General features: G+C 51.1%; 1 protein-coding gene across 1 annotated transcript in view; it reads left to right on the top strand.

Annotated features, from left to right (window-relative positions):
* CLCN4 (chloride voltage-gated channel 4) overlaps window positions 1-13,161 on the top strand; it is a 101,708-nt gene that overhangs the window by 80,775 nt on the left and 7,772 nt on the right. The window contains 4 exon segments of the mRNA XM_040634595.1: window positions 2,569-2,630; window positions 2,632-2,744; window positions 4,638-5,036; window positions 12,063-12,279. Of these exon segments, the coding sequence (XP_040490529.1) occupies window positions 2,569-2,630; window positions 2,632-2,744; window positions 4,638-5,036; window positions 12,063-12,279 (791 nt within the window).

The following is a 13,161-nucleotide window of genomic DNA, read 5'->3' as shown; positions in this document are numbered from 1 at the left end:
CCGGTCTATCCCATTCCCCCACCCCCTCCCCCTGAAGCCCTCAGTTTGTTTCTCAGAGTCCATAGTCTCTCATGCTTCATTCCCCCTTCTGATTACCCCCCCTTCTAAAAATGTTAAAACCATTCTTAACTCATGTGCCATACAAATACATTTGCTCGCCCGGAGTTTTCCAACCCTTGACCTATTCCGTTGTCTGTAGAATCAAATCCAGAGGTTTATTTGCTTTTAGGAGGGTCTTTGTGACATAAGCAGAATTAGAATGAAATATTTTCATTTCTTTTAAAAAATAGCTCAAACACATCTTGACCTAGTATCCGTTCGACTTTTAGACACTGAGTCCTTTAAATAGCTTCGTTGGTGCGTCTTGGTGGTAATGAACCCTAGCCCGAGGAAGTCAGTTCCTGCCCATCTTTGGTCCGAGTGTGACTGTCCCACTGAGCGCCAGTGGGTGGCTGCCGATCAGCGGCTGGGGCTCTGGCCAGTCTCATTTTCTCCTTGTTCATCCCAGGTCAGTTACTACTTTCCCTTGAAGACCTTGTGGAGGTCCTTTTTCGCGGCCCTGGTGGCAGCCTTCACGCTGCGATCCATCAATCCCTTTGGGAACAGCCGTCTCGTTCTCTTTTACGTGGAATATCACACGCCCTGGTACATGGCCGAGCTCTTCCCCTTCATCCTGCTCGGGGTCTTCGGAGGCTTGTGGGGAACCCTCTTCATCCGCTGCAACATCGCCTGGTGCAGGAGGCGCAAAACCACCAGGCTGGGCAAGTACCCGGTGCTGGAGGTCATCGTGGTGACCGCCATCACAGCCATCATCGCCTACCCCAATCCCTACACGCGCCGGAGCACGAGCGAGCTCATTTCCGAGCTGTTCAATGACTGCGGGGCCCTCGAGTCCTCCCAGCTCTGTGACTACATCAACGACCCCAACATGACACGGCCTGTGGATGACATCCCGGACCGGCCGGCCGGCGTCGGGGTTTACACGGCCATGTGGCAGCTGGCCCTCGCGCTGATCTTCAAAATCGTCATTACCATCTTTACCTTTGGCATGAAGGTCAGTGAAGGGGAAGGAGGTTGAGGGGCGAGGGGGGGGCAGTTCATCTCCTTCTGGGGATGGCACCCTCGTCGCCAGAATAAAATGGTGACGGGGAGGGAGAGGGGGACTGACCTTTCCTGACCGTTCTCTCATGCGGGGCACTTGACGTTCTTTTTAAGCCCCGAGAAGCGATTCTAGATTGTGATCATTTTACGGGTGAAGAAGCGAAGGCGCAGAGTACGCCATTCATACCGAGCTGTGTGTAGCTTGAGGAGTTTCCATAAAATGCACGCCTGCGTAATGAGCACCCAGGACCCGAAGCAGAACATTTCAGACCCTGCAGAACCCCTGTAGTGCTGCGCTGCCGTTGCCTTCTGTGCGGGACTCTGATTTGTTTCGCTTAAAAAAGGCTAGGAAGCTGTGTACTTGCGTGGGTAATGGTCAAACACAAACCTGAATTTTTGCCTTAGGGGCGAGGATGGGTGGACTTTATTAAAACAGCCAACTGTCTCCCACCCATCGTTCCTAGCAAAGGGATTATTTGTGTGTCCGAGGAAGATGCCAGCAGCCTCTTCTGGTGCCCGCTGGGGGAGGTCTACTTTGCAGTTACAGGGAGTTAAATGACTAGGAATCAGGGGCCACTCAGAAAGGAAGTTTCTTCTTCAGGAACACCTCAAAGTCTAGAAATTATCCTCGAGGATCCCAGCTTACCTGCAATTCGGTTACAAATCCGCTTCCATCCTCAGATCGATGACCGTCCTGGGCAGCTCCCAGGCACGGCTGGCAGGATGCTGGGCAGTGTCTGTGAACACGGCGAGTCAGGCACGTTCTCTAGCACACGTCCCATAGCCAGATAAATGAAAGCACATTTCCACACAGCAAAGTGTGAAACACATTGCCACCAAGATCTTCTAGTTTCCATAGTCTCGTTCTTTGCCGCCTTTCACCGGGCTTGAAAATATTCAGAATCCTTCTTGGAAAGTACACTTCGTTAGGAAGAGGGAGCAGCAGATGCTGGGCCACTGTATACTCATGGGGACAGTGAGCCCGTGGAAAGCTTCCGAAGGCGCAGGGTGGCTGCAGCGAGCCGCTTTGTTTGACCTGTGAACGGTCGCACGCCTTTCTTTTCCATTCTCATGCTGCGGCTTGACATTTAATTTTAAAAGCAAATGTGAATGGCGCGCAAGGGGAGAGAGAAGGCAGGGAGTGTCTCGAGGGACAGACGTTCACTGTGAATGTCATTCGCAGTGGGGCGTATCATTCTTTAATCCCCAGCAGGAGAACCAGGCCCACTTTTGAAGGAGAGGAAACGAACGTGTAAAATTGCACTCTGTCCAAGTCACCGTAGATAAGACTGATAAATGGGTGAAGTCACTTGTCCCGCTTTGTCCCCCCGACCCCTGTTTGGAAGCGTTGCGCCTCTTCCGAAGACGAGTGCGATGCCAGCCTGTTGGGGGGACTGCTCACTGGGAGTGGGGAAGCGGCCCGCGGACTCCCGCCCTCACACTTCTCTTCCTGTGTGCCCCCTGGAGATCCCCTCAGGCCTCTTCATCCCCAGCATGGCCGTGGGAGCCATGGCGGGCAGGATGGTGGGAGCAGCTGGCTTACCATCACCATGACTGGATCGTCTTCAGGAACTGGTGCAGGCCCGGAGCAGACTGCGTCACCCCCGGACTTTATGCCATGGTGGGAGCAGCCGCCTGCCTAGGTACAGCCACAGGTGGGGCGGGCCAGGGGGGCCGAGGGAAGGTGAGCTAGGCCATGCACCGCCAACAGGCCGCTCTGGTTTAGGGCACCGGTGAGGAGGACGTGGACTTGAGTGTTGGCCTTCTCAGCATAGGCCAGCTTGTGTTGCTGTCGCAGGTAAGGCCTAAATCTCAGTGGCTTAACGCATCAAGGCTTATATCTTGCTCATGATACGCAGTTGGTTCTCATTATTCGCGGAGCCATATATGGCAGTTTGCCTACTTGCTGAAATTTGTTGGTGACCCCTAAGTCAATACGAGTGGTCCGTTTGCTGTCATCCTCGGGCACACACAAGAGTAGTGGAATGCGTGAGGTGTCTAGCATGTATGTTCCCAGCTCCGGGGGAACGAGGTGTGAAGGCGCACCCCCTTGTCTCAGCTGGGATACTGTACGCAAGTATCCTTTTTGTGGTCTATTTAGTGCCATGTTTTTTTGCATTTTTGTGAAAGGTTTTGTTTTATTTATTTATTTATTTATTTAATTTTTATTTATTATTTTTTTAAAAGATTTTATTTATTTATTTGACAGAGATAGAGACAGCCAGTGGGAGAGGGAACACAAGTAGGGGGAGTGGGAGAGGAAGAAGCAGGCTCCTAGCGGAGGAGCCTGATGTGGGGCTCGATCCCATAACGCCGAGATCACGCCCTGAGCCGAAGGCAGACGCTTAACCGCTGTGCCACCCAGGCGCCCCAGGTTTTGTTGTTTTAAACGGCCCCCAACCATAGTGCTAAAGTCCGTCTGTGATCCTAAGCACAGGAAGGCTGGGGTGTGTCGGGGAAGTCTTTTCAGGCAGGAGTCACAGCGCTGTTGGCTGTGAGTTCAATGCTAATGAATCATCTACATGTATTAAGTAAGGTGTCTTTAAATAGAAATACACATGAAATAAGGTTCTCTATTATAGATTGGTTGACCAAGATGTTGTGTGCAGAAGCTCGCAGAAACCTAACCTTGAATTTCCCCTAGGGCGGTGATTCAGTATTTGCTCATTCAGTGTTTGTGGCACTTTCTAGATCATAACCATGAATAATGAGAATCGACTCTGCGTGTGCGTGTGTGCATGTGTGTGCACGCGTGTGTGTGTGTGTGAGTGTGTATGTGATGTGAGTTAGTAGAGGTCTTTTCTCCACTCAGTCATTCAGGGCCCAGGGTGACGATGGAGTCCCCACCATCTTGCAGCTGCGCCATCTAGAATAGGGCTTTCAGCTGGGGGCAGTTGTGCCTCTCAGGAACACTGGTAAAAGGAGGAGACGTTTTTGGTTGTCACCCCTCTGGGGGTGGTGCTACCAGCATCTAGCGGGTGGTGGCCAGGGATGCCGGTACACAGAACAGCGCCCACATCCCAGAGTGATCCAGCCCCGAGTGTTCCTAGCGCTGAGGTCGAGAAATTCCAGTTCAAGCTCATTGAAAGACTAGTAGGAGTTGGTATGGATTCTTCTTCTAAATACCGAAGGACAGAAAGTTGGGTCCCTGTCCTGTCCATAGCCACTAAGAATCTCTACAGTTTCCCAGCTTATGGGGTTCTGGAACAGAGCCACATTGCTGTGTCAGAAACCTGCAAAGCCTATGTAGGATCCACTCACCAAAAAGCCAGCCATGTGGTCTTGGGTGAAGAGACAACTCAATTGTCTTCTTACTGAAGAAGAGCCCCCCAGTCAGGTGTGACTTATGGCCCCCTGACGTAAGCCTGCATTGAACAGAGCCCCGCCAGCGTTCCAGAGTCTGCCGTGGGCAGCATGTTCTCTCTTCAGAACAGGTGTCTGGAGAATTTAGAGCTAGCTTGTCCATTTCCACAGTTCATGCCCTCTTGAGGGTCTGGAGTTGAGTTCCAGAATTGTATTCCTGTCTTTGGTTGCAGGTGGAGTTACCCGGATGACGGTGTCGTTGGTGGTCATCATGTTTGAATTAACGGGTGGTCTGGAGTACATCGTGCCCTTGATGGCGGCAGCCGTGACCAGCAAGTGGGTAGCCGATGCCTTTGGGAAAGAAGGCATCTACGAGGCGCATATCCACTTAAACGGGTACCCATTTCTGGATGTGAAGGATGAGTTCACCCACCGCACGCTGGCCACCGACGTCATGCGGCCACGGCGGGGCGAGCCGCCTCTGTCCGTGCTCACCCAGGACAGCATGACCGTGGAGGACGTGGAGACGCTCATCAAGGAGACCGACTACAACGGCTTCCCCGTGGTGGTCTCCAGGGACTCCGAGCGCCTCATTGGATTTGCCCAGAGGAGGGAACTGATTCTCGCAATAAGTGAGTAGAGAGAGGGAAGCTCGTCCTGTACTAAGAGGCCAATGGCCACCTTTGTCCCCCCCCCCCCCAATTCCCAAAGAGGTCAGAGAGACTGCAAAGGTCAGAGGGCTTTAAGCCAGGGCTCTCACACTTTCTCGAGCCTATTCCTATCCCCTAGGGATCTGGTTAAAATGCAGATTCTCGGGGCACCTGGGTGGCTCAGTCGTTAAGCATCTGCCTTCGGCTCAGGGCGTGATCTCAGGGTCCTGGGATGGAGCCCCGTATCGGGCTCCCTGCTCTGGTGCGAGCCTGCTTCTCCCTCTCCCACTCCCCCTGCTCGTGTTCCCTCTCTTGCTGGCTGTCTCTCTCTCTCTCTGTCAAATAAATAAATAAAATTTTTAAAAACTAGTAAAATAAAATAAAATGCAGATCTGGCTCAGTAGGTTTGGGGGGGTTGGAGAGACTGTCTTTCTCCGAGCTCCCAGTTAATGCTGCTGCTGTGGGTCCCTAGGTCCCACTGTGAGGAGCGATGTCTAGGGAGAGACCCGCTTGGCCGGAGAGTGACCGCGGCGTTTGCACGCGGCCTCTGGGGCCCACCCCTGCTACGTGGCCCGCTGCCGCCGCTGCCTTTTTAGGGAATTGTCACGTGAAGCTGGGAAGAATGGGGGCGGGGGAGCCCGGACTGGCCCTGGGGAGCTGCTCTCAGAGACAGACTTTCAGGCAGGCTTCCCGGCTTCGCGGGTGGGTTGTCTCGGCCGCCTCCCTGGGCACCGCACAAGCCCTTCATGTCGCTTGGTGGCATTATGTCCCACTCCACTACTCAGAGGCCCACGCAGGTCAGTTCTGTGTGATGCTTTTCCTCCTGGTGTGCTCGCTGGAAGCGGCGGGGCCGAGGGGCAGGCTGTTGAGTCGGGAGAGGCGTGAGCGGGCAATGCCTGGGTGCGGTGTACCCAAGACAGGGGGCTCAGAGAAGCAAGCCTGCCGGCCCCGTAGCCTAGGGATGCCTGCACTGACAGGGAGGTGGGAGGTGGGAGTCCCAGGATAAAGGCCTGGGTGTGAGCCATGTGGAGACCTAGGAAGAAGGACAGCGAGCCTCGGAGACCCCCTCGGGGTGGAGTCCCACCGGCGCTCGTGAGGCAGCAGGGCAGGGACCAGCAGAGCCCCCCACCCCGTGGTGCATGGCTGGGGCCGGTGCCGTCCTGGTCAGCCCGCCTGCTGCCGTGATCTCCCCATCCCGGCATCTCACGGCCGGCTGGGGCCCACGACACGGCTCGTGTGGACACTTGATGACTTTACCACGTATGTCGGCTTCCAGGGTGTTTAAGAAGTTCGCCAGTGGGACTTGCCCGGGTCTTGTTGCGCATGCCCTACTGGGAACACACCTTCACCAGATGACCCTTTGCTTATCCCTGCGATTGGTTAACTATTTCTTTTTTTTTTTTTTTGAAGGTTTTATTTATTTATTTGACAGAGACAGCCAGCGAGACAGGGAACACAAGCAGGGGGAGTGGGAGAGGAAGAAGCAGGCTCCTAGCGGGGGAGCCTGACAGTGGGGGAGCCTGACGTGGGGCTCATCTCAGAACGCTGGGATCACGCCCTGAGCCCGAAGGCAGTCGCTTAAGGACTGCGCCACCCAGGCGCCCCTGGTTAACTATTTCTAAGGCTCCCTTTCAGTTTCTAAAATCTCTTTGTGATGTTAAATAGCGTTTCAAATATCTTTAAAAGTAGTTTCATCAAAGGCTTTATAAAAATAAGTTTGGGGGTGCCTGGGTAGCGCAGTCGTTAGGCGTCTGCCTTTGGCTCAGGGCGTGATGCCGGCGTTCCGGGATCGAGTCCCACATCAGGCTCCTCCGCTGGGAGCCTGCTTCTTCCTCTCCCACTCCCCCTGCTTGTGTTCCCTCTCTCGCTGGCTGTCTCTCTCTGTCAAATAAATAAATAAAAAATCTTTAAAAAAAAAATAAGTTCGCATAAGCCGTATCCTCTAATTTTAGTTTGTTGCTCAAACGTATTTACCTCCCCCAAAGCAACAACTGGGTATATATTTTAGACACAACAGCACATTTGTGCATATGTGTTCAGTGATGCTTCTCTTTATTATAGGTCCTGTTGCTTAACAGGTAGGTGCCTTTGGGCGTAAATATTGCTTTATAAATAATGAGGTTTGTTTTAGCTGTATGAGCAGGGTTGGGTTTGTTTTTAAATAGTGTAGTCAGCAGCCTTGAAAACTTATTCAGTCCCTAAAATCTTTTAAGCAAACGCTGAAATTTAAAAACTAAAGTAACGTCACTGGATCTATTTACCTATTGTGCGGCTCCGGGCACACCTGCTACGAGACAGCTTACTAATTTTGCTGAAACCCGTTACTGTAATCAAGTGGGAAGCAGTAATTGTCGTCAACTGGTTAGTGAAGAAATTTAAGCTTGCCGACAGAGCGGGCTCTCAGAAGCTATGTTTGGAATGTCTGAAGAGGCAACACGCCGTGTAAATAATACCTATATGCTTTCAATCAGACCGATAATAGTATAGAAGCTGCGGTTTACATGGTTTGTGGAAAACGCACGGAGTGTTTCACTCTAAGCAATCAGAAAAGCTGTTTTCCTGATCTGTGGAAATAGAAGAGTCCCTGTACCCTGGTGGACAAACCCTGGTGGACCTGTATTTGCAGAATTATGGGGCCTTTTGTGAATATAGAAATATGCCTTTAGCATTTAGCTAGTGACTATCTCATGCCAGTTTCATTTTCAGGGGAATTAGGAGCAAAGATTATAGATAGGTATAGATCCAAGATAGTTTGGGTAAGAATGGTAAATGAGGCAAATAAGGGGTTTCCTTACATATCATGTTAAAATTGTAGCAGCTGGGGCGCCTGGGTGGCTGTCAGTTCAACGTCCGCCTTCGGCTCAGGTCATGATCTCAGGGTCCTGGGATCGAGCCCCATGTCGGGCTCTCTGCTCAGTGGGGTGTCTGCTTCTTCTCTCTCCCGCTTGTGCTCGCTCTCTCTGTGTCCCCCCCAAATAAATTAGTAAAATCTTTTTAAAAAAAAGCTGTAGCAACTGCTCACGCAAAGCTGAAAGCGTTCTGTCATTTTCCAGCCATCTCTGGAATACCAAACCATAGCCGAAGTCCTTGTTAGGGAGCGGTTAGCCCACCTAGCACAGGCGGCGCACTTCCCCGTCATGTTCTGACACATGGGGCCGCGTGTGACCCATGTGCAAATTCCCAGTAAATGGGACTTTGGCTCTCGGTGCTGTTTGCAAATTGGAGGCTCTTTCTGGGCTCAGCAGGGCTCAGACTCTTCTAGTCTTGAATTCTGCAATTAGGTGAGGACGGGTTCAGAGAGGACTCAGCGGGAAGCCGCACAGATGATTAAAGGGTTGGAAAGTTAGAGTCACAGGCCAGAGTTAAGGGAACCCTCATTTTTTTCGTCTGGTGGATGATTTAATGACGATTCTCCAGCATGTGGAAGGTGCTTACTTGCAGAAAGGGATCTGCGTCCGGAACTGAGCAAAGTCTCAGATGTGTTGGAAGGGCTAGTTAGGGGTAACGCGGTTTCTCCCTGGGAGGGCCGTCCGTGATTGGAATAGGCCACGGCGAACAGCGGTGTCATCTGCTTTCTGCTGGGGCTTGAAACACATGTGCAGAGGGACTTTTCCGTGCTGCAGCGAACTGTAACTTCTCCTAAAATCATCTGGTTTGTCTTCTAAATAGTTTTTATTTTATCTTTATCACATCTTCTTTGTACCGACCACCACTATCGTTGCTTTCAGTTTCCCATTTTAACCTTTATAGTTGATCTGTTACATGGGAGCATTTTTGACGAACAGGATGGGAGAGTATTATCTCTCTAAAAACGTGATGACTCCAAAGGTAGAGCTTCTCCGCCTTAACGCTGTTAACATTTGGGGCCGGTCGTTCTTTCTCGGGAGGGCTGTCCTGGGTATCATCTCCCGGTTATGACAACCAAATCAGGTCCAGATATTTCCAAATGTCCCCGAGGGTCAGGGCAACATTGCTCCCAGTTGAGAACCGTTGCTCTAAAAGCCATGGGAATAGCTTCCTGAGTATGTGATTATTTCCAGCCTTAAAATTGCTTGGTCTGTCATAGTTTGTGAAATTTACTTTACCAGCACTCTTAATTGCCCGCTCCGTGCTTGGCGTTGTCATCGTATCGTCCGCTAGAAAGTGTACCTTAGCAGGTATTCACAAAATGCACCTTGTCTTTCAGGAGCTGTGGCCACTGATACCAGTTCTGGTAGAATAGATAACAAACCTCCTATATTAAGAACAGCTTAATTGATCTTTAAAACAGTTAAAAATGAAGTTTGTTACATTCTTATTAATTAATTTGTTTGTTTTCAAGATTTTATTTATTCATTTGAGAGAGAGAGAGAGCACAAACTAGGGGAGAGGCAGAGGGGAGAGGGAGAAGCAGACACTCCGTTGAGCTCTGAGCTCGAAGTGGGGCTCGATCCCAGGACCTGGAGATCACGACCTGAGCCAAAAGCAGACACTTAACCAACGAAGCCACCCAGGCGCCCCCATTTTTTAAAAGTAATATACATTCATGGAATATTGGGGAAAGCAGAAGCAAAAGGGAAAATAAAAAAAGGCACCCACTTTCTCAACGGCATAGAAGGCCATGGTTAATATTTGGTGCTTTTCCTTCTTACCTTTTGGGTCTTGTACATATGTAAACGTGGGGCGTTCTGGGGGGTTTCTTTTCTAACACGGGCTTCCATGAGTCCCTGGGCTCTGGGAGTCTACACTCTTATAGCCTTGGATCATGGCAGGGTGGGGAGTTGGGTTAAGCTTTCCTACGGGGACTGTTTCTTGTGCACCCACCGTGTGCTGGCACTGTTCTCGTCGTTGGGAGGCTGGGGGGTGGGGGCAGGAGCCAGCCTCCGCCCTCTGTGAGCGAGCACGCACGCTGTAGTTCGTTGCAGACATTGTGGTGACCGATGAAGATTTCTTGTCCAAACCGGGAGTACATGGTTGACCCTAGCAGAGAGATGCAAAAAGCTTTCTTGATGGTTCTTCCTTTCATCAGCTATTGGCCTGTACGTAGCACCCCCCCCCCCGCTCCCACCATTTGCAGGGTTCAGATAAGTCTTGATAGTAGAGTTCCAGAGTGGCCTAGCAGAGCCCTTCCAGAGAGGGCAGCGGTTGCCACTCTTGCAGTTGCAAGGAACATGGCTCACATCTCTGGCTCTGAGCCCAGCGGGTGCCTTCGATTCTTTTCGGCAGTGAACAGCTCCTGGGCTTTCCTTCTTCGTGTCCCCTATGTGAAGTAGGCTCTGTTCCGCCCGGCAGGCAGAACCAAGGACGCTGATGTTTAGTACAACTACTCGTTCATTCACCTGTGATTGATTCAGCATGCATTTGGCAGATATCTGTTGAGTACCTACTGTATACTAGGCGTTGTCCAGGCACTGGGAATGTATTGGTGAGCGGGGAATCACTGAATTAGCTGCTGTTAGAATCAGGGCTTCTAACCCAATTAGGAGACTCAGAGGAAAGAGAAGGGGGTTATTTATTTTGATTAGTGGATTGACAGTTTACTCAGTTGTATTTGGTTTTATGAGGGGTTCAGCAAATCATGTGCTCAGTTCTTGATGGAGGTTTGTGGCTTGATCCAATCCTGATGAGCAGGCAGTTAGAATAGCACATATTAGAGCAGCACATAAGTATGTGTGGATAGTTGCCTCCTCGCCTCAGTGCTCCGGGCCGGAACTATCTCGATTTAGGAGAGAAATGTGCAGTGTGTATCATGTAGCATCCACACTTGAAAACATGTTGTGCCCCAGCGTCATCTGATGTTTGTGGTTGAATCCTGTCCCATTTGATGTAACGAGATTTAACCTGACCCACATACTGTGCCGGCATTTGCCCAGCGGGCCCGTTGTTCCTCTTTTAAACAGAGACCCTTTTTCAAACTCAGCCTGACCCCGAATGCTGCCAGTTTTCCATTAGAGTACTCTATTGCGATAAATGGCCTTAGAGCAGACAGTTAGAATTTTATTTTTTAAAGAACAATATAGGTGAATAGTAGTCTTTGAGAAGGCAAGAAATGTATTATAGAAACCAGGATCCATTTTAAGGCAAGCCTCACTGTACATTTTTCCTAACCTTTTCCCATGAACCAAAAGAAAGATTAAAATTCCAACAGAAGGAAAATCGCCTTGGAGAAATATCTTGAGACCGATGGATTTATTTCATGTGTGACTTAAAATAGCCTGGGTTTCTAGTACTGCATAAAGCTGTATTTCTAATGAGTTCCTGTTACCCTACTTTTTGGGGGCTTGCTTTTGCATATCCTTGCCTACAGATAGAAAGAGGCTAATTGTTACCATAACAGTTTTACTATCTTTCTTTGACGAATCCACAAAATGGTCCATTTTTAGGAGAGAAGATCCAAGAGGTGGGGGGAATGTGGATTTTCTGGAGTTATTTCTGTGGTCCCAAGGGTCATATTTGGGATTAAGCTGCATTTCTGGGCTGTGAGCCTGGGATGATGGTCCTATTGGTTTTTGTTCCTTTTAGGATTCATAATGCCATTTGGGCCAGTTAAAAGTTAGTTTGTAAAAAAAAAAAAAAAGAAAGAAAGAGAAAGAAAGAAGGAAAAAAGAAAAACAACTTATTGAGGTCATTGGGCAGCTAAGCGAGGTTTCTTGTCATGTTCAACTTGAGCCCATGATGAGGTGAGGGAGTGTTAGGAAAGCACGGGTAGAGGGCCCAGGGGGAGGCCAAAGAAGTCTTCTTCTCCCAAAGAAGTCGCCCTGCTCAGGCCCACGTGTCAAGACTTTGGCAATGAGTGATGGCGTCACAGCAGGGGGACCCTTGCACGGCATTAGCTTAAGAGAGATGCCAATTTCACAGATGTTTGGCTGAAGCCCCTCATTAGGAACGTGGCATTTGCCCTCTGAACCCCTTCTCTGTGGGATTCTGGGATGCGGATCGAGGGAAAACGTGTGTTCCTGTGGGTGTGGGCCGGAGGGGCTTGCTAGCAAGGGCCTCTGTGTCCTCACTGTTCCCGCTCACCCATTCCAGAGAACGCCAGACAGAGGCAGGAGGGCATCGTGAGCAATTCCATCATGTACTTCACGGAGGAGCCCCCTGAGCTGCCGGCCAACAGCCCGCACCCGCTGAAGCTGCGGCGCGTGCTCAACCTCAGCCCGTTCACGGTCACGGACCACACCCCCATGGAGACGGTGGTGGACATCTTCCGGAAGCTGGGGCTCCGGCAGTGCCTGGTGACGCGGAGCGGGTGAGTGGCCCGGCGGCCGTCGACGGAACCTGGGCTCTGGCCGGAGTCCGAGACCAAGATGAATGAGTCACGGTCTCCGTCCCCGGCCTCGCGGGGCAGCCGGAGCGGCGGGAAGGCGGGAGAAGCCTCCCGGCCTGAGGCCGAGGGTTGAGTCAGAAAGGGCAGGAGCCAAAGGGGAAGGATCTGGGCTGCTTTTCCGCCCCCCGCCCCCCCATGGGGTGGCACTTGGCTCGGGGAGAAAGTACAGCGTGCGGTGCTGTCACGCAGGAGCGGCCGTGAAAGGCACAGGCTCGCGAGAAAACCGGGGCGGGCCCAGTGGTTAAGAACTACGTAAATGCTACGATTAACACATCGCTCTACCTTGCGGGAGCGCTGAAGTTTTGTGTAGAAGTGGGGGCCGTAAGGGCTGCAGCTCGCGACCTGTGTCCAGTGGAACCCGGAGCGCCACTGGGCTGGGGGCGCCAGCTTCCCGCGCCATCAGAAATCACACCGAACTTCTGACTCCCCAGAAACCTAACCACTGGCAGCCTGCTGTTGACCAAAGCCTTACCGGTAACGTGAACGGTTGATTAACACGTACTTCGTCCGAATGTGTATTATAGACACTATTCTTACAGTAAGGAAAATCATAAGGAAGAGACAATACACTTATAGTACTATTCTGTATGTTTTGAAAAAAATCTGCATGTAAGCGGACCCATGCAGTTCAGACCCGTGTTGTTTAAGGGCCAGCTGTATTCCCGTGCCCCTGGGGTCCTCTGCGGGCAGTTTTCTACATTCACCTGGAATTTCTCATGGATGGCGTGACCCATAAGCAAATGTGAGGTTTGCCTTATGCTCAGACTCTTCCCTAATATAGCAGTTTGTTCAAAACAACCTCAC

Source organism: Ursus maritimus (genome assembly GCF_017311325.1).
Source record: "Ursus maritimus isolate PB19 chromosome X unlocalized genomic scaffold, ASM1731132v1 scaffold_X1, whole genome shotgun sequence".
Lineage (NCBI taxonomy): Eukaryota > Metazoa > Chordata > Mammalia > Carnivora > Ursidae > Ursus > Ursus maritimus.
This window is presented reverse-complemented; position numbering and strand designations above follow the sequence as displayed.